The sequence below is a fragment of the Bombus huntii genome, chromosome 1 (genome assembly GCF_024542735.1).
Source record: "Bombus huntii isolate Logan2020A chromosome 1, iyBomHunt1.1, whole genome shotgun sequence".
Taxonomy (NCBI): domain Eukaryota; kingdom Metazoa; phylum Arthropoda; class Insecta; order Hymenoptera; family Apidae; genus Bombus; species Bombus huntii.
The window spans coordinates 8,778,134-8,800,000 of record NC_066238.1 but is presented as its reverse complement, the minus strand read 5'-3'; the positions used below and the strand labels follow the sequence as shown (position 1 = coordinate 8,800,000).

Below are 21,867 nucleotides of genomic sequence, written 5' to 3'. Positions count from 1 at the left end.
TCCATTCGTTTTTCGCAGTCGCACTTTGCACGCCACAAGCACGATGTATGTATCTCAAGGACGAACCTCCGTGCTCCATTTCTTCCTTTCAAAAGATATCTCTTTTATCGCTTTTTTTTGTATCCAGCGGCTTTTCGCTCCCTCTGCTTCTTCTCCCGCGTGTTTCTTTGTCTATTTCTTTCTAGTTCCACCACCTTTCCTCTTGGAAATCACGCTGGTAAATCCTAGAACCTCTCAGCGGCGCGTACTTACAGTCCAGTGTCGCGGGCCCTTGCGTTCTTCGTTTAATCCTGCAACAGAGAGACGAGGATGGTCTTAAGTGCAAGTCGCCGTGTTCTTTCGTTTTGGGTGTTCGCTTGGGGTGTTATTGATTAGGATTTTTTCACAGGGTTAGAAATATCGAGAACTGTTGAAATAAATTTTGTAGCATGTATCTGTGATCGTACAATGACAAATGACCGATTGAGATTGAGTGACGCGTGTAATCATGTACGACGAGTGATATATTTATTTCCCATCTTTTTGTAGACTTGCCGGCGATAAGAAACAAACGGCGTTCAACGTAAGAAAGGATACTATGCTGAAGAGCGAATATTTGAAAATTTCCAGTATTTCGAACTCGTTCTAATAAAACCTCTTTCGCACGATACTTTATAAACCTATTATTTATATCAAAAAGCGTGTTCACGGGTTCAGATAATTTGCGAAATAGTTATCAGGATTCACGAAAACTCAACGAATACCACCTAAGCACGGTAAAATTCGCCTTAGCTAAAAGGAAACACCGCCAGAGTTGGACGGCGATTGGTTGTCTATTCGCGATCAGGGGTCAGCCTCTAAAATCGTTCTTGGATCTCAACGAGTAGGCGAGCTCGATAACGACGATAATCGCGACTCTCGCAATTAGACGGTCGTGTACGACTACACAGGTTAACCAGTCTGTGGTTGCCACCGGTATAAGATTTACGAAAATATCGTTTGCATGCTCGTAACCGGACTATTACGGCAGAGGTTATACCGCCATCGAGTTGCGTCCGCTCTGTGCGGTTATTATTACGCCGTAATCCTGCGTCCACGAATCCTGTCACGAATTTTCCATTAGTATAGCTAGCGATCGTGTGGCTTCTGCCGTTCGTATCATTCGACAGAAAAATTGGAATTTTAGGTAACAAGTCGCCCCCTCCCCCTCCTAATCTCTGTGGAAATATACAGCTTGACGCAATATAAATTAAACTTTACAATTAACTGTTGCACATAATTTATGATAATATTAATAAATCGAACTTTGAGATGTTCGTTGTTGTATTTAATTCGAAGAATGGACGTAACTTCACCCCTTCACGTTCGGTTGGAAGGCGAAGTCCGTAGGTTTTCGCAACCGCGGCCAGATGAGCTGGATGTAAACTGCTTGTAAGATCATAGTTAACTATTAGCGAGCTGCAATACACGTCGGCGTTGCGGTAGATCGGAGCAATGTACGTCGTGGCTGGCTATCGATACGCGATTACCATGCGTCTCACCTGGTAGACAAGCGATGCTCTCGCACACAACGATCGCCAAGACCGATATCGAGCCGCTTCTCTACCTTCTTCCCGTTTCGCGACACGCTGCTGCAAATGGAACGTCGCTAACGTGGCTCGTCACACGGCGTACCGGTTCCGTGTGTGGCGCTTCTGCCTGCTGTTATCGTCGCAGTCTGATTAACGGGATTATCACCGAGAGTATCTGACCTCCAGCGTCAGAGGCGTTTCATCGCGACGGCTAAATGGCATCTACGTTCAAAAATATCTGGACATCGAGACGTTTATGCGGGGAAAAGTGGCAGATTTAATGGTAAAGAAATGGTTGTTCGCGAGAGCTAAACATAGATTCCATTTATTGAGTTTAATGGCGATATGGAGAAGGTAAATCGTTTTTTAATTCATAGACGGCAAGTGTTTTATGCTGAAACTATCTGTCTTCTTTTTGTTGTTACAAGCGTTACGACGAACATGTATGTGCTTTTAACAAGATTAACGTTGACTTTTATTAAGATCGAAATTTGATTAGGGATAATTTGATCGGATATCTGTTTTATTTTTATCGTATCAATTTTTATTACAATTATCTATTTGCGTCTAGATTCGAGATTGGTTGTATCGGCGTTAATAGATGTTCGTGATGTTGTTCCGTGTACTTGATAATCGATTTACGAAGATAGATTCGAAAATAACCTCCTTCTAAATCTTCGATGATCAAAAGTCGTATAGAAAATTAATTAAACGAAGACGTAGAAAACGCTATATAAAACGTAGTAATTCAAGTCCTATGTCTTCCTCCGTCGTTACGTAAGAATTCCTCGAACGAACGTCTATCCTCTACCCCGTTTCGACGAATTTGCATACGTAACGACAGCTCCCAAGTACATTCCGATCGTGGTTCCACGCTCGAATACCGAAAATCGCTGGCATTCGATTATCAGGCGAAATCACAGCCGCGCTATTCCAGACGTTTCGGCATCCACCTCGTTCGATCTGTCAACGACCCGACTCTCGGAAGATTCGCGAAACCTTCGCAATTATATCGCCTTGACTGTTTGATCTATATCTATAGTTTGCATCTCTCTGTTAAACGTTGATACGATACGCGATAGAGAATCGCCGCAGGAGTCTCGCGAACGATTGGAAAAAATGTCTCATTTACCTGCGATGGTGTATGGCACAGGTCAAACTGTTAACCGTGTCGTTCTTTAATTAGAGACTTTTATAATCAGAAAATTAACGACGATGCGGCTTTTTTCTTGCGATTTTTTCCCATCGATTTGTATTATCGGATTCTGTTTTTTAACATCGTGGCTACGACAGAGAATTCCAATGATTCGCTTAATATATCTTCCCATCGTTTCGAAATTGATTGAACTGGTTATTTAACGGAATAAACATCTCTTATATAGTCTTTTTGCAATAGACTTTGATCGTTCAACGAAAATGAGAGCAATAGACGATAATGGCAACAAACATCGAAGGAATATATGGATGTACCACTGTACACATTCTACGCTAGAAGGATGCGAAAATAAGCTTCGCGATGGAAATGAGGGGAACGTGAATGCGGTGGAAAAACGTCTGGAATATATCAGGGCCGTTAACGGAGCGTTACGTATGCCAACGTCGCTACGGATCGACGTTTTACACAGCATGGGACTATCGATACGCGATTACAGTGTCTCACCTAGCGCTGCCGCGATCACCGTGGCCGATACAGGCCTCCGCCTCCAAGCGTGGAGAATCTCTGCACGCTCCGGATGGAATGCCGTCGCTTCTCGGTTATGGATACTTGAAACGGGGGCGATATACGCCACAGCATTTTTTCCATCGACGCGAAAAACTTTACTACCATTTCTGTGGACTTTCGAATTCCTTCAACTTTACGCGAAACTTCAACTAAATTAATCCTTCGCCTTGCAATATCTAGTTACGCTCGTCACGCGAATTACCATTTTCTTTAATAGAATTTCACATTCCACGGATCGCTATAAATTAATATTAACTATTATATAACGCTTCAACGTTTTACATTTGATACGGTGTATCGTTAGATAATGAACAGTTGGCGCGCAAGCACATACTTAACGAGTAATTAAACGAGCAGTTAAACGAGTAGCTAACGCTTATGATCGATTATACGTAGCTACTGAAAAGATCATAAAGCAAGAGGCTAATAATTCGTTTAGTTGCGTCTACCCATCGATGTTAAGTTAAAGGAGACCACAAAATTACAAAGTAGACAGGTAGCATGGTAGAGGTATCGCATCTCAACGACCTCGAGCAACCCGAGCAATCCGATCTGATTTGCAACAACACGATGCACAAAACGAGAAGTACGATTGCACGACGGATCGTCGAAGCGTTTCCTCGATTAAAACAATTAGTGGAACCTGCTATACGTACGTACGGCGTCGCGGAAATTTTTCACGATCGATTAAACGAGACGCTGTGTAGCCATTTGTTGAACGTTTCAAAGGTGTGACAGTGGCCGATGGCGTCCGACAAATATTTCAAAGCGCCACGGGCTATCTGTCGCAGCGGCCGCGTCTCTCTTTATTCCGTTGCTCGTTCTCCGGTTCATCGCCGAGCGCGTAAACCGAAATGACGCGAAACCGGATGACAAATGCCGCGCGATTACGCGACAAGTCGTTCGAGGAGATCCGACCACGTTTAAACGCGCTTTCTCGCGTGTATCCAACCTTCGTAGGACTTTTTACACGGAACTCTCTCGGCCATCCGTCCATCACGGCGACTCGTTGTGTGGTTCTCTTGGAAATTCGCTCGGCAACGCGTGGAAGGCCGCCCAGGAACGACGAAGCAAGTAATTGCGGGGTGATTAGTGCGAGGTCTGTTAGACTACGTATTTGTCTCTTTCTGAGATTATTACTCCGCGCTATCTGTCGGATACGAGTCCAGTATTCGTGTACTTTGAAGCGTGGAAGAGAATTAGTTCAGTTTGATGGCAGGCATAGTTAGGTATATGGAACGAACTATTTATCAACACGTAGCTTCTCTAACATTTTTCTGAAGTAGTATATCTATTATTCGCAATACGATTGAAATTAATGTAAGTAATATGTCGTAACGTTCCTATCAATCTACAAGCGCCGCTCTTGTACAAGGCTACGCCTTTCTTCCATGTATTTACCTCTATATATTCAAAACCAACCTTTTCCCCTCTCGCACTTCTTGTTTCACTTTGTTCGTTCAATAAAGACACGCGCTGCCACGTTGTTCCTTCGCTCAAAGGGACCCAGCGGTGCATGTATTTTTCATCTATATGAAATTCATCGGACACGATGTAGAGTCTGCAAGTTTGGTTCGTTTATTCAAACGACAGAGTGTCCAGGATCGAGTCGGGGAATATTCATGAACACCGGTTTGCCGGTGAATCGACGCGACAAGGAGCTTACGTACGCGTGCACCTCGGCGATGCTCCGTGTGGAAGAAGCGCCATGAAAATCCGGCTTTCACGCGAGCTCGCCTTTCTAAAAGCGGAATCTCACCTGAACGAAATCGATACCCAAGCCTCCAAAACGGAACAGTCATTTCTGCTATCGGCTTCTCGTAATTGCGAAGCTTTTAATACGACTCCCCCACTTCCACTACCTTTCAGCGCAAGAAACCTGTTTATCCGTTCTCCATTATCTTCGACACGAAAAACGACATTACGAAACGCGGTTCGCGGTTAACCTCTCTACCCGGCCGAACCTCGCAAACGTATTCCCCATTTTTTCGACACCCGAATTTCACACTGTCAACGAGCGAATTAAAGTCGTTTAATCTGTCGGGGATTTTTCTTCGTCGGAGGTAGGTTGCGCGACGCGAACGTTGCACAACCTATCTACCGAGCAGCTGGATTTAGAGAAAGCCATGCTAACGAGATGAATCCGCTATCGACCTGAGAATCTCTCCACATTGAGAACGAAACTCTCGGTTTGATACTATTGCGCTAATTAATGGGATAGATTTTTCGGTTGACACGAAGTATACGAAATATTGCTGGATATTATGTGTTTCTATTTCGTCGAAACTGGAAGATGGAAATTACGTCGAAAACCTAATTTCAAGTAACTACCTTGATGTGCAGTGTAAACATGTACATATTTTCTCTTTCTATCACGTTTAGTGCTAAGAATTGGATCAATTAAGCAAGTATGCCTGTACGAATGAAAAACAGGACAGAGTAGCGCGACTGACCGTATCGATTTATGGAATTGTACAGCAACAAATATCCTTCGACACCTACGATGTCCACCGTTTTAATACGAAAAGATTCACGAACAAAGAGCGTGACACGCATCGTTTGCGAATTTTGTCCATTTTCGCGTCAGAGCATCCTCTTTCATTCCCGATAGCGTAGCAAGATCCCGGGATAAGCCGGATTAAGATCTCACAGAGAGACACGGAGAGAACGTTCCTCTCGGGCTGGCGCGGAGGCTCCGTGACGGTAATTTACGCGTAATCGCGACGATGATCTCCAGCCTCCGAGACAACATCCAACGCGACGTCGTAATTTCACGCGAACGGGGAAGGTCACGGCGAGCATCTCGTGAAATCGACACGTGCGCCAACCACGAAGACGAGAAACCGACAAGAAATCAGACGAGAGCGATCCGCTGACACGATAACGGCTGAATTTCGAACGGACGTCGCGCTTTAACATAATCAACGCTTTGAAAAGGAGGAAAGGAGGGCTGAATTCGATGGAAAAGCAGGATTAATTACAGCGTCACCGCGTTATCTGTCGTACGAGTCGGTGTTGTTTGCATGCCGCGACGGGAACGAGCGTGAAATTACGATGATTATAAAATTGATCCTCGTACGATCGCGCATTAGACCCGTCGAAATTACCGGACGCGACCACGACGTGTTTTCCGCGAGATCGTGCCGACGTACCGTTGATAATACGTTCTGGGTCTAGGATCTGAGCGGACACAACGTTGTTGCTCCATGTTTAATTGTATAATTACAACACTCGACTGCGCCGAACGACTGTATTAACGACCGGTGGCAGGCCCATTTTCCGGGCAGATCGTACGCGATTAATTGGCGGCGGAGCGAGGTAATTAGAAATTAAACCGATAAGCTACGAGGAAAAACAGCGCAGCTAGTTTTCTTCGACGGAATCTCGACCACGGGCTGTTCCATCACGGGTAACGTGTCCTTTTAGGAGAGCGGAAAACAACGAACTCTCCATCTTGATACTCGAAGGATGTTCGACGTGAAACGTTCGACGAGTTCGTTCGATCAAACGCGTTTACTTAGCGATAACTCGTTCCCCGTGGCGAGCACGAATTTGCAAATGTCCAGAACGATTCTGGTGGAAGAGGAACGACCAGGTTGGGGAGGTTTTAGCAGGTTCTCCGGTTACTCAGGTAGCAAGCTGGACCCGAGGACCGAGGTCGAGACGTAAATCCGGGCTACCGTTTCGACCCTGAGGATCTCACGATCTACGTTGCGGTGTAATAAAGCCGAGAGCCGCGATCGCGCGTCCATCGGCGGATCCAGGGTAAAAATGGGGGTCGAGGACAAAGAAGGACGCGGTCTCGGAGGCGACCAGGCGGTGAAACGCCTGCCGGGAATTCCAGAAACGCAGCGATGGCCTCTCATCGAGACGAAGAGGAAAGAAGAAGGAGGAAAGAAGAAACTGCGCGGTGGCGGTTTCTCGCGAGGATCGTGGACAACACGGAGAAGGGGCGGAGGAATCGCGACGACGCGACGTCCCGGTAGGATTTATCGAGGAGACACCTGAATCCTACCGGAATCTCGTAGCTGTTAAAAAGATCGGCTATCCTGTCGCGTTCGCGGAGGCAACGTAGACAACGTACCGTCGACGGTACGGCTGGTGGTCGCGAATTTTATGCAGATCCGGCGCGATCGTGTAAATATCGCGGTCGGTGTTGCTCGGTTGAGATCAGGAAGAGCGATCGCCGGACCCAGATCGGGAGTTCACCACCCAGCCTAATGGCAATTAAATATCCCCGGGCTAATTGGCAATTATAGGCCACGGGTGTCGAAGGTGTTTTTCTTCTTCGTTCCACGCGGCGCCATTTAAGCTCCGATCTCTCTTTTCTTCCTTCGTTTTCCGTCGCTGCGCTGGTTCGTCGAGAGGAACAGCAGAACCGAAAAAAAGAAACACACAGGTCCGGCAGGTAGGTGCAACAAGGGGCACTCTCTCGTACGATCTGGAGCTTATACGTATACCTGGCTGCCTGTAGCCATAGCTCGCAGGTTGAGCACAGGTTTGAGAAGAGCTGAGAAGGAGGAGAGAGGGTCCAGGAGGGAGAGTTCGGTGTTTTGGACGCGAGAGAGGAGAGTTATAAGCGTCCAGACGCCACGAGGCCCCAAATGTTCCTTGGTCCATACACAGGCCCAGAGGAGAGGAAATGAGGAGAGAGGACCGAGGTGACGACAGCGAAAACTAGTTTATTTGGGACGCGGCTATAAATTAGGATCAGATCGCCACGCGATAAGAGTACCGGCTAACACCCGGTTCCTTTCGAAGGTAGCGTCTCTTTCTCTCTGATTCTCCGTTCCTTCGCGTTCCGTTAACCTTCCTTCTCTTTCTTTCTCCGCTTGTTTCGGTCGGTCGAGCTACGAACAGAAGACGAAGAAGAGAAGACGAGATCGTCCTCCTCGTTGCACCTTCGCCTAGTCGTGTCTCGAGTTGATCCTCGTTCGGCGTTTCGTCGTCGTCGTAGCCGTCTCTATCCCGGTGAATAATGCGGGAAAGTTGCTCGTTTCCAACCAAACGAACGACGCGACGCTAATTGATACGCCTGATGTTTGCAAACGACCCTTGATTCTTCACGATGCCAGAATTATCAAAGTGTCGACGAACAACAGGCATTTTCATCGAACGGTGTTTGATTGTTTCTTTCGAACCGTGATTCGGATCTGTAATGGCCTGTCTTGTCCTTCCCGTTTCTTCTTCGTTGCTCCTTGCTTCTTGTTTGAAAAAACTGGTCCCGATGTGTTTACAACATCGACGAATCAGATAACCTTGAAACCAGCGATGCCTTCGAAATACGCGACGAAAGAAGCCAGAAAAAAATCGGAGTAGGAAAGAGACTTGGCGACGAATCTCGTTCTCCTTCTTTTTTTACATTGTCGCGAGTGGTATGAAGCCGCGATATCTCGGAGCCGATTAACTACTTGGTCGACTACTTTTCTATCTCTTCTTTCTATTAACGGGTCGTTGAAAGATACCGATAGCGAAGGTAGATAGGTATATCTGCCTAATTTCAGCGTTTCTTATTTATCTACGATGCGCGGACGAAGAAAGCGACGAATCATAGCAGAAGACGAGAGATAAGTGACTTGATCGTTCCAGGACTGGTTTCTAACGAAACCGCTACGTGGTTTCGAATTCATTGAAAGATTAACAAACCCATCGTTTTCGTTGCTACTGAAGACCTAATGGTGTCATTGCGATCCAATATTATTCGATTAAATACGCTTTCATACCCTCTTTCTAAATAGAACGAACTCCCAATCAACGATAAAGACAAACGAATTTGCATATCAACTGGGACTATCCTCCCAAGAATTAATCAAGAAGAGGAAACCGCACCGCTTTCCCAAAGCCACTCCCGAAAGCCAGAGATCCATCAACCGAGTATCATCGTGACCTCGCCACGTTCCACGTTCTCGAAATGCTGCGCGTCTTATTCCAGCGAATTCGAGTGCGGCGCGTTCCACTCTGTGAGAGGATACATAGTACGCGAGAGGACCGTGCGGTCGGTCGTTCAGTCAGCAACGCGACAGGTTGAGGTGTGCCCGGTAGAGAGTGCGGTGTGTTCTACGGCACACAAACGTACACACGCTACTTTACACACAGGCAAACAAGCTCGGAAGAGCGTGGCCATAACGCGATGGGTTGCGCGCGCGAGAAAGACGCGGCCAGCCAGTGGTGATTCCATTCACTGATTGAAATCTCCGTCCATTTGTCACTGTCAAGGAGGTGGCGATAGCCTCTCTCCTCTCCCGTTTTCTTTCTCCGCTTCCCGCTCGTACTCTCCCGATCCGTTCACCGACCGAGCCCGGCTCGATACTCGATGCTCATTATTATTTAAACAATCGAAAGGCCAACCCTAACGACCCATTGACAGCATCCAATATTAATTTCTTATCGATTTTCGCGACCACGTACCGCGAAAAGCTCTCGCGACGAGATACTCCATTCCGCCGATTTGCAAATCTATTACGCGCCAGTGTACCGTGACAGCCGTCCTCTCTGCCGTGCATCCACGCGTTTCCCGCTTCTCGTTCGCGAAATGAATTATTGCGATCGCACCTCGTGGTGGTACACGCGGCACGCGATTAGCGTCGTCAATGTACTTATGATTTGTCATCGAGTCCCCTCTGTAGACATCGGCATACGAGGTGTTTTTTCACTCTGACCGTACAGTGATTCTTTCGTGATATGTTCTCGACGCGACGACACGTATATCAGGAATTCTATCCGACGACGCGACGTTGCCCTAAGGCGATCCAGGCATACGGCGTAGGTTCGAGAGAGATCGGAAGATCTGGTTCGTTAAGTGGCAAAAAATCGAGGCTTTAGCCGGGCGACAAAGAGAGCGGAGAGGTTCCACTCACCTGGAGGATCGCGACGGTGATCCGGAATCGACCCAAGGTGCCTTAGACCGGCGATACGAATCCGCTACCCATGGACTGCGAGCTGTAACAGTTGATTTCGAACGTTAGCCCTGTTCCTATTTCTATACCACGGTGGTTTATACACGCGGTGTCTGCGTGGATCGAACTATCAAGGTTGGAAACGAGGTTGGTCCACCTACCCCTTGTAGAACGGTTTGAACGCAGTGGTGGCCTCCGTGGGCGGTAAGCTGGCAGTGGTCTGATGCTGGTGCAGAATGGAGTTCTGTCCCGCCGGCGAGAAATCCTTATGAGGCGATGCCTGTAATCTGGAGCTGAAGGAGGAACCGCTGCTGGCCGAACCGGAACTGGTCGACAAATAGCCGCCGGCAGCCGGATGACTCGGCCCGTACGGATTCGGATTACCGTTGGTCGTTGCGTTGCTGTTGCCACCAGTGCAGTAACCGCCCGGTGGTGCCTGGATCACTCCATTCGGTGTAGCCACCTTCATGTTGGGCGGTGTTTGGGGTGGAGTGTCCGTACCAACCTCGGGAAACCCCGCCGCCGCCGAGGAGGACGCGCTCGAGCTCGATCCTGACGAGGAATTGGGGTTGTAATGGAGCTGCCCTCCGGACGAGGACGAGAGAAAACCGCCGTATCTCGTCGCCGCGCTCGAATACGGCGCGGTCGCGGCTGCTGAGGGACTCATCGACGCCGACGAGGGTAACGCGAACGAGCTCAGGTTTCCACCTCCACCCCCGGCGCCACCTCCACCACTACCACCGGAACCACCTAGCCAAGGCTGCTGCGAATGATGGTGATGAGCCTGATTGGACAGGTGGTGCTGCTGCTGTCCGTAGTGTTGTTGGTGATGGAGATGATGATACTGTTGATGGTGAGGATGCGTGAGAGGCGGTGGAGTCTTGCTCGCTGCTGTGTCCGCCAGCGACCAGATTTTCGGTTTAGTCGCAGGGATTGGTACGCCGGCCGCGCTGCAGTCCGACTTGATACCCTCGTCCTTGAGATGGTCCTCCCCGGCGTATCCTTGATGATGATGATGATGGTGCTGCATCGCATGGTGAAAGGGATGCTCTCCTCGTCGGGGGTCCTCCTCGAGATCGAGGTCGTCCTCCTCGTCCAGGTCCTTGTCGTGCTGCAAGTGCTCCGCTTTCACGTGCCTCATCGGTTCTGCAAACAGAGCGGCGCGCGTCAATTTAGTAAATTGGCCGTTGAGCTTCGATGGTCGACGCTGGGCCGTGCATCGTCTCGTGATCAAGGAAAAAGTTCCCTACCGGTCATAAACGCGAATACCTCGAGTGGTAAGTATATAACGAATAAAAGCCAACTTAATAGCTCGTAAAATTCCCCTCTCTTCTCCTTCTTCTTCTCTTTGTCCGCGATATAATACACAGGATAGAAAGAAAAGGTAAGGAAAAAGAGTAAGATGGAAAACATTTTCCACGGAACTGATAGAAAATTTAGTAGGGTTAACGGTATCGCATTACGAGCTCGCCCCTTCCTCTCGTTATTTGGCCTGCACGCAATGTCAGAATTAATGGTTTATAATCCCTGGTGTGAAAGTGAGATCTACGCGAGTCGGACGGTATATACATATATCGGGCTCCCTGGGTAGCGAAGGGTCGACGACGCCGGGGGAAACGTATCGAAGCCTCCCTTGAACCCCTTATACGGTTAAGCTGTAAGGGATGCTGTGAAAAAAAGGGAGCGAAGCCTTCAACCACTTTGAGGCGCGAGAGATTTTAGTTCCCCCTCGAGGCAGGGAGAACACCGGGAGAGAAAATAGGGAAGCTGTATCCTTTTTCCCTTTTCCTCTGCCTCTCCTTCGTATCTTCCTCTCTTTTACTCTCGCGAGTCTCTCTCAGGGCACTCTAGGATCGTCCCAAGCGTCTGCCAGCTAGCTAGCCAGCCAGCCAGCCAGCCAGCCAGCCAGCCAGCCAGCCAACCAACCATCGAGCCAAGCCAGCCAGTCAGTCAGGGGTGAGAATTTCATTAAGAGGTTCGAATGAGTCGGCAGAGGGTTTACTTGATGGGTCGTCAAGCGATAATTCCCAAGCTAGAAGGGGCCGCAACCCCCGCGCCAGGGAAACAGAAATGGACGGATAGATGGCTGGCACAGCAAGACAGAGAGGAACAGAGATACGGAGAAACAGAGAGATTAGGGTGCGTACGCGCCCCCTTATAAAGGGAACCTTATGGACCAACTAAATAGATACCACCGTCGAGTCCACAAGTGGCTCTTTAACTTTTGACCCCCTTTTATCAGTCCTTAATCTCGTAATCTTCGCACTGTCCGACACTGTACCTCGGACAGGACAAACCACGTCATCGATTCTATTTTATAATTTCTACATTCACGACGGAAATCGTAACCGTGCTTCGACAGACGACAGTATCGAAATTTACCGACGATGATAGAGATAGCCTGTTGCTGTTGACGTACTTGAAAAAAAAAATCGAGTGGACCACTCGTGGAGAGTATCTTACAACAAGGCCAGACTGTAGCAGCCCTCCCGCTCGTACTCTCGAGTGACCTTTTCCCTTCGACGTTTGGCATGGAAATTCATGAGGGCTCTCTTGAATTTAGCAAACTTCCTGGCAAACCTTGCGGCCGTCTCGTTCGACCCGGTACACGCCATATCCTCTACCGTATTCAAGGGCCAGCGATACGGAAACCGCTTTCGACATTCATAGGCGTGGAACGGGCAAGTTATAACGCACGACCGAATACGTTCCACGTTTCCAACGTTTCATCCGACGACTCCTTCGCTGTCAATATTCCCGAGAAGCAAAACGGTGGAAAGGTTGGATATATTCATACGCGAACACAAATCACCGTGGACTGGAAGGAGCGAGTTGGGAATAGAAAACAAATCGCTTTCGTACGGACTCCGTTCTTTCTCGGCGAATTTTCGGTGGGCTTGTTTCCTGCGTGGTCCTTTAAAATTACGAGGCATCACGGGACGCGCGTGACGCGGCTCGACAACGCAACGCCTAAATGTCCCGAATCGAAGAGAGCTGGGCCGAGAGCCAGTGAGAACTGGAGAGAACGAGCGCGAGAGGGACAAAGTAAAGGGCGGCAGACAGAGGACAAGCGACGAGGCAGAGAGGATGAGGACGCGAGGAACAGAGAGGACCGATATTGGCCAATGTGCGGTGGGGTAATGGTGGCCATAGGAGGGTCCGTACCATTCGTCTCGCCGCGGGCGCCGATACATCACCGTGCCTCAAACCACCACTCTCCGTGTATCTATATACACTCTGTATATACATGGACCCTGTGGCACAGAGTGTATATGGTCCTACGGATGGCTACTCAGCCCGGGCGCACCCTCCGCCTCTCACTCACAGAGCCACGCTTAGGGAGACGAACGTGTGCGCGCGCGCGCGCCAAATCGAGCGCCAACCTGTACGTACCTACACGTACAGGTACGTATTCTGTACATGACGCTGTGCACGGTGAAAGTGTACGCGTATCGTTCAACGTATACGTGTATACGTGTGTTTGTATGCGCGTGTATGTCAAGCGTATACGCGCGCGATCCTACCAACACCGACGAATCCGGCCGCCGGTCCACCAGGGGACCAAACCGAAGGCCATTAATCTCTTTGCGCGGCAACCCGCAACCCGTCACTGTGTTTACCCACATGTGAACCATTATGTCCGCCTCCGCGATATAGAGCCCGACACACGGCCGGTTTCGCAGCGAATTTCTAACTCACCGTTTCCGGCCGTTGGGCAAAATGCCTGAATAAGTAGCCTATCGAGCCGAGCGACGGCCGAACGACGCCAAGGGGCGAATAGAAACGACTGGATCTCGCTCGCTCGTCCGACGATTTCAGCGACGCTGAGAAACTCCAGTTTGGTAATTGAATTTACAGGCTGTCCGGGACAAACGACTCGTGCTACGCGACTTTGAAACTCGACCGACTCGAAACGACCTGCTTCTTGCATCGACGTTACGTGGCTTGAAAGCGTGGTACTGGGATTTGCACGATCCGATAGGGAGATGGTGTAGGAGGAATTTTAAAGAGGGACGTGTAGACTGGAAAACAGGAGAGAAGTCCAAGATTCTAGGCAATGTCTGTCGATATTTTCTAGAAATCTACGGACGGCGTAAAGATAGAAATCATGGACATCTATGTATAGCACGATATTTACGAATACGTAGGTGTAAAAGAAGGCATATTGATAATTAATCGCAAAAATGCTCAGTGTACGTATAATACGTAAAAATATGTAAAGCCTATTTGAACGCGTAATATGCAAGGAAATATAAACACTTTTAGAGATATATGTAAATATTATAGCGTCAGCAATGCCATAAAATCGCATAGTTTCTCCGCAACGGACTCTCCAAAACAGCGTACAATTTCCAAACAAGAACGAAGAGCACTCGAACAAGAAGAAACTCATACGCTTCTCGAATCCAATAGAGCGAAGTGGCATTTATCGTAAATCGTAGCGGGACTCGAGAGGATCAGAGAGGCTCCGTTCTCCCTAGAAACGTTCGCCGTCCGCAAGGATCTCGTCGCCGATCTCCGTGAATGGCGCGCGATCCATGCAGGGTGAGGTCGCGTACGGTTATTGTGCGCGGAATGGATGCTTGCGCAATATCAGAAACGGCGACCGATGGCCACTCGATATCGGGGAAACTAGTCACGCGAACGCTACACGCTACCGACATTCCTCGAAGAGATCGGTACGCTTCGCGGCCTGGTTCACCCTCGACCGCGCAACCGCGCAGCCGACTCCGACCTATTGTGTACACCGTACATCGGAACATCGATAATTGGCCCCTAATGGCGGTGCTTCTTCCGAGATTCGAGACACGGGTTGTTCTTCGAACATTCTTGCGGCAAATGCATGCACGACTGCATGGATTATTGCGTTTCGTGCTGTTACACGCGTGCAAGCTTATCGACTAAACTTGCCGGCACGTAGGTACGGTGAAACGAGGCTTCGACCTCAACTTTTTACGGCCAGTATGTATTTTTATCTTCGGCATGCTGTTTCAAATAATTGGGAATATAACAAGGTAGGGTTGTTCGAGTCAGCCGAGCTTCGATGTTTTCAAATTCAACGGTGAACCGTTCGCATATATTATAATAATCAAACTCGTTGCATACTACTAGACGTTGCTGCTAGTTTCTAACGTAGCAACGAAAGAATTATCCGAATAAACCTATGTTGCTGGGATCTACCTCGTTCGCTCGTTGTTTCGTCGTTATGTGCGAGAGAAAGCTGGAAAAAAGTCACTCACCGTTTTCCTCCAGGCCTCTCCTTGCCTCCTCTCCTACTCTGTCGCCTTGAGTGTCACTCGCGAGATCGTCCTTTTCCTTGTTGTCCTCCGAGTCCGTGAGAACCGCGTCATCGTCGTCGTCGGTCTTGTTTTTCGGTTCCCAAGTCATTTTGTTCTCCTTTTTGAGGCGCCGCCGCGCGTTCGCGAACCAAGTGGACACCTGCGTCAGTGTCATCTTCGTGATGATCGCCAGCATGATCTTCTCACCCTTGGTCGGGTAAGGGTTCTTCTTGTGCTCGTTCAGCCAGGCTTTCAGCGTTGCCGTGGACTCCCTCGTCGCGTTCTTCCGCCGTGCCGCCAGGTCGTATCCGGCGCCATATCTGCAAAGATTAGTATCGTACCTTGTAAATCGACGTCACTATAGCGTCAGGGAAAACTTAACTTTTAAGGTTCGGCTAGATTTCCTCGATCTACTCTGTAATCGTTTCTCTTTACATATAAAAGTGCTCTATATCGTGAAATAATTGACCCTTAAATCAACTCGATTTAATTCGACTGACATAAATCACTGCTACAGCCGTAACGCTGCCTCGAATCGCTATTTAACGCCTCGAGCAAACACACTAAGGCCAATCATATTTCAATCAAAGACGTTCCACGTGATTCTATCCTAAAACCAACAATTCATCCTCCGCAACGATAGTAAAAACGTAACCATTGTTCAACATTTGTCGAGTCGAGCCACTCCACTCGAAAAGTGGCATCTTGTCGAGGGTGTGAATTCCCCGTAGATTTTGGCAAGACCAAAGTGCTGGGCGGCAGAGGCAGAGGCAGAGAGTGAGAGAGAGAGAGAGAGAGACAGAGAGGAAGGGAGGAAGAGAGAGAGAGAGAAACGGCCTTCCTAGATTCATTCCCCTGGCCGCGGGCTGCGCGCCGGAGCATCGAACCCTCCGGGATAGGGGGCGACATCCTACTGGGTCGAGGGTGATACTCCGGCAAATATATACGGAGAATAAACCCCTAGCGGCGGCGTGATTCCATCGAGCAACCCCGGCACTCACTCGCTGTAATGGCGATTCGATCGATCCCCTCTCCCTTTTCCGTCGGTTGTCTCGCTCTAGACCTGCTGTTCTTCGTTTTCCTTCTCGCTCTCACCCCGTGTCCTCCCCACTGGGGAGCACCACGCGAGCCTGTTATAGGTATGTACTATTATATACTGTAGCCTAAAATACCTATCGACGATCCATCGGACGTGGAAGGGTGGCGGCGAGGACGATGGTGGTGGTACTACTGTTCGAGGCAGTGGTTACCAGCGACATTGTAGCCGAAGCGTGACGTAGCTTGACGGGGTACGAGAGTCGGATTCGGGGAGGATACGCGAGAACAGTGAATAGTCCGACGATTAATGGAAACCTTTGCACGATTCCTGATATCGCGATAGATCTCGTCGAGAATCGGGAAATAGACGGAGGTGAATGAATTTAGGCTACTATCGCTTTAAGTCGACGATAAATCTTGGAAAGCTCTTTAAGCTCGATATACGCAATAACAATGCCACGTAGAAGCAAAATTCATAGATCGTTGCAATGAAAAGATAAATTGTGTAACTTGTATTAACGCAACTCGTACTAACGTGATCAACTTGGTAGAAACGACTATCAGATCCTCTGTTTCTAATACGATTACCAAAGACGTTTTCAAAAAATACAGCTGGTCGATTTGATACTCGAGTGACTCGATTTAGAGCCTCTGAAAGCTCTACATACGAAACACGAAAAGTGGAAGCTTACATACGAAAACGGTGTTTTATCGCGACTCGTAAATTGATAAAGCACGAATCGTAATTCGGCGTTTCGCAAGGAAAATAAATAAGCGCGCGTAGGGCGATGTTTTGCGGGGTCGAAAAGTTTACGGCCGGCACTGCTTTTCGAAAGGGAATCTATCGCGTTTTACGTCCTCGCCCGACGAGATCATCAAAAGATCCTTTTTACGCGAACGCCAGAGTTTATTCAAATGGAGACGTTTCCCGAGACTAAATCGCGTTTTACGATCGCGCGCCTATCCGGCCGATTCTGTTCTGATGGAGCGCGACAAATGGCCCGATGAGATCTTCTGTCCAGGCTTACAAGTTTAGACGTGATCTAATCTCGGGTTTCGTCGGCGGAACGACCGACGAGTCTCCTAAAATATTGGTCGCGTTACGTCGATCGAAATTCGTACCGAGACGCGACATTCTCTGTGTAGTTCTACGTTGTATATCGAACATATGCTGACTATTTAAGAATTTTTCAACTATACTGGACACACGCGTTATATCAAAATGCAAGGAAAATGTTTTTGCACGTGAATAAACTCGCGAGATTAGAGTCGAAGAAGTCGAAGAATTGTCACCGAGGAAGGAAAATAGTGGCAAATCGAACGAAAAAGCAACCGATTAGGATCGTGTGCTGTCACTCGAGAAGCAGAGCAGAAGATTACGTAATTCCCCTTTCGAAATTCAACCGTTCCTTCCCGTCGTTACTGCAATCCACATCCGAGATTGGCGATGACCGCGTCGATGGGGATAAAGGAGGTAGCGATCCGAAGGAAGCGGACTCGTGCAAGTTCGAGGACGTTTCACCCTCTATTAAACTCCCTCGGACAAGGGAAAGGCGGCCGCCGTAGATCTCGTAGCTCGTCTATAAAATCAGCCGCTTTTTTGTTCCTACCTTTCCCTCTACCTTTCACCTCCCGTTCTCCCATCCACAATATCTTTTTCTTCTTGCTTTTCGTTCGAAAACGTCCGATCGATCGAGATTGTTCCAGATTATCCGAGTACGACGAAAAGAAAATGGACCACGAGGAAAAGTCGGTGCCTTTCTGGGTATCTTCCAGGATTCACGTTGAAGATGAACAAGGTAGAATCAGGTACGAGGAACCAACTACCGAATTTTTCTTGGATTTTCCATTAATTGTTTACGAGTCAACTAATTCTCGATGGTAAGAGACACGCTAAAGGCAGGATCTTGAGGGTAGCTTTTATCGAGTTCAAAAACTATCCTTGTGTTTAACATTAACGCGCTTGAACTGTGTCGATACATTTCAGTTACTGCGACAACTTTTAATCGTTATTATCACTCTGGCAACTATTTCGACTATAGCCCGTTCCATCCACCGCTATCCATAGATCAACGCCAAAGAGAGTTCCTCTCTGACGGAACAAAAGTTTCCATCGAAACTATCCTCGTATCAATACAGCGACGAAATCGCCTACGAAATGGCGAGGCTTCTTTGTCCGCGAGAGCCGCGGCCGGATCGACGAAACAGTTCATATAAAGTTGCGGGAGCACCGGTGGAAACGTAACAACTGGTTCTGCGAATAGCCGGGGCGGGAAGTTAGAAATTGACAGCGGCCGCCGCCTCTAGATTTAATCGACGCCCGAGCCCCCCCTCATTGATATGCGCAATTTCGACTGCCTCCCACACGCGCGCGGGGGCCAGCCCGCTGCCGCCGCGCAATTATCCACACGTATTCGAACGCTTGGCCGTGTGTAGGGGCCGCGATTTACATACTAAGTGTGGCGTTGCGTGCCAGCGGAGAATCGCTCGGATGTATCGACGCGATCGTTCTGCGCCCCGATGCAATGCAGATGCGACAACCAGCGAAGCTCGCGTCTTATACGAGGAAGGTTAGATCGAGTCACGGTCTTGCGCGTAAAAGTTTGCGACACGGCCGTGCGAATCTTTAGAAGCAAAGAGGGGAAAAAGCACTCGGGCAGAATCGTCAGGAATCTGAACTGCGTGGGCTCTTCCACGATCGATCGCCGAAATCGAGTTTCAGATACGAACGCTTGGAATTTCGTGCTGTATATTGGATGTTGGTAATCGAGTAAAATTCCGAAACAACACGCTTTATACCTGAATCCTCCAATTTTAATAATCGTGTAAACAGAATTTGCTGGAGATGAAAATATCGCAAGCTGTACATGTGCAGTAACGATCAACGTACAGTGTCGGCGTATACGATTATTACAACAGCGTACAACGTCGCTATCAACGATCAGCGAAAATTTAATCGAATTCTCCTCGCACTAAGCAAACTATCCTTTCGCGTTTCATCCACGCTTCTCGTTACATCTCGAGCTTAGATACCAACGAATCGGTCAACGAATATTCATCGTCGGACGATCGTGACGAGTTCTCGTCGCGTATTATCGCAATGGGGACGAAAACGTACGCAAATTTAGAAGGACAAAACACGAGAGAAACGAAGAAGGGTGCAACGCGGAGAGACGTGGCGAGTGGTGAGCGCGCGAGGGTGGGAAATAGTGGAAAAGAGAGGATATCGTCGAATAGCTCCGGTAGGTAATAACGATGCGAAAGGGGGGTAGAGATGAGCGCGTAATACTAGACACCAGGGCCACTCGAGCGACTCATTAGGGGCTTTGCATATGGTGGCGTCAACCTCGAAAGGTTAACCAATATTGGCAGAACGCGCGTAATTACGTCCTCCGGCCTCGTATAGAGCCGTGTATATAGCCTCGATAGTTACGCCCGGTCCCGGATGTGCAAACGTTTCCTACCTACCTACCTACCAACCAACCTACCAACCAACCAACCAACCAGCCAGCCAACCAACCTACCTTGTGCTTGCACCACGCAACCTACCTACCGCCGCGTCTGCTCCGCGCGCGCTGCATCCAACTGACCCGCCTCCCCTCTCTCTCTCTCTTTCTCTCTCTGTGAAACTGCAACTGCTGCACTCGGCGACGACAACTTCGCCACCTCTTATCTAATCCGAAGCGTCGCGTCGTCGCTGATCCTTTTCACCCGACTCGTGTTTGAAACGATTTTACTCTTGCGCGAGAACGACGGTTTAATGGTTGTCCGCTGCTACTTGGAACACTCGCGACATCTATTATATCTGGCTAGGTGGATGTCGACTTTGGAAGCATTTTAGATCCTAGAGCGGAAATTGCCGAGCGATATCGTACGAGTTTCGGAAGACTTTCGACTGCGTTAATTTCGAACAAACGCGAATTGTTGAGAGAACAAAGTATATAGAATTTGACTGTTAACGATTAAATGGTGGATCGATATTTTTGCAGTCTACACGGTGCTACAAGGAGGTATTAATAGGAAAATCACGAGAATCTTTCAACTCAAGTGCTGGATAGAATCTAACGAATAATTTGCAGAGTAACGTTTTCAAAACCTTCGTGATCGAAGTAGTAGTCCTGTTACAAAGTCTAGGAAAAGTCTCTCGTGCCACTGTTATAAGCATGTTAAAACAATCAGGATATTGAGAACATAAACGAGATAAACAAGATATCAAGGTCACTGTATAGAGCTCCTACGGAAAGCGGACCACGAATTATAATTTTAATTCCGATAAAACGATTTACACGAGAGTAAAGTTAACGAAGGTTCTTTTTACCAGCGAAACGATAAAAATTCCACACCTCCGGATTAGCATAAAAATTTCACGATCGTTACATGGTAGGGGTCGATTATAGAGTTGGCAAACACGCGAGAAATTTTTCTTGCAAAGTTGGAGATACCGATCGATCTACGCGACGACGAGAGCAAAGAAAAATCGTGCTCGCAACCGGTCGCGGCTCCATCGCGGGAAAAAGCTCTCCCTCGCGCGAGACCGCTTCTCGTCTCCATAGTAGACGTCTGTATCTAACGATCGGATAAAAAGCGGTATCTCCGCATCGAGCCAGAATTGAGTTAGCTCGAGCAACAGCGTTCGAGAACATTGCGCGATTTCATAGTTTGGAACGACCGTCGGCGAAGTCGAGGAAAACGGTACAGTTGCGACCGATTTTCTCCGGTTTCGACGAGTGAAAAGACTGGCGGTCGGCTTCGAGGCAATTAACAGGAGCCAACGAGAACATTTGGAGAAAAGAGAGTGACGGACCGATGGAACCGTAATGGTTCTTGAGAGTTTCGTCGACGAGTTTCTCAAGGAAGGCCGACGCCGTTTCACTGTGATTTTTTATTCAGCAGTGAAATAGCGGGGTATCGCGAGAGGACTTGGAGAGTTAAAACGGGAAGGAAGAGAAGAACAGAAGGGCGAGGGTGTCGCGGGATCTACGTGAAAAATGGCGCTCGCGAATGGAAAAGCTCCGGAGAAGATCCGTACGTGGCCAGCATCTGCGCCACTTTTACTCGTCCTCGTGAAGATTATTCGACGGAGTGAATCGAAAAGGAGCGTCGATGTATAAGAAAAGAGAAAAACATTGATCACGTTAGCTCGCGCTATAAATTGTTTCAGGAAATTAATGTTCTCCAATAGAATTAAATGAACTGTATTGATTACCACGTGGGAAACTTGTCGTGGAACGAGCCTTTCGGCAAACTGGATAAATACTAGCCGCGATATTTTTCACACTATTATTACACGCCATTAGTAAACAGTTAGTGATTCCGTAATTTCAATATTCTTCCCATGTTCCCCTCATACTCGGCGTTTAAAATATTTAATTCAGCAAAGT

At 48.3% G+C, this 21,867-nt stretch overlaps 1 protein-coding gene across 2 annotated transcripts in view; it reads right to left on the bottom strand.

Annotated features, from left to right (window-relative positions):
• LOC126872681 (homeobox protein caupolican-like) overlaps window positions 1-21,867 on the bottom strand; it is a 75,231-nt gene that overhangs the window by 1,855 nt on the left and 51,509 nt on the right. For both annotated transcript variants that reach the window (XM_050632809.1, XM_050632812.1), the window contains exons 4-7: window positions 15,410-15,768; window positions 10,331-11,315; window positions 10,131-10,212; window positions 1-290 (exon numbers count right to left, since the gene is read on the bottom strand). The exon at window positions 1-290 is cut by the window's left edge and continues 1,855 nt beyond it. In XM_050632809.1, the coding sequence (XP_050488766.1) occupies window positions 10,173-10,212; window positions 10,331-11,315; window positions 15,410-15,768 (1,384 nt within the window). In that variant the 3' untranslated portion in view covers window positions 1-290; window positions 10,131-10,172. The remainder of the gene's footprint in view (window positions 291-10,130; window positions 10,213-10,330; window positions 11,316-15,409; window positions 15,769-21,867) is intronic.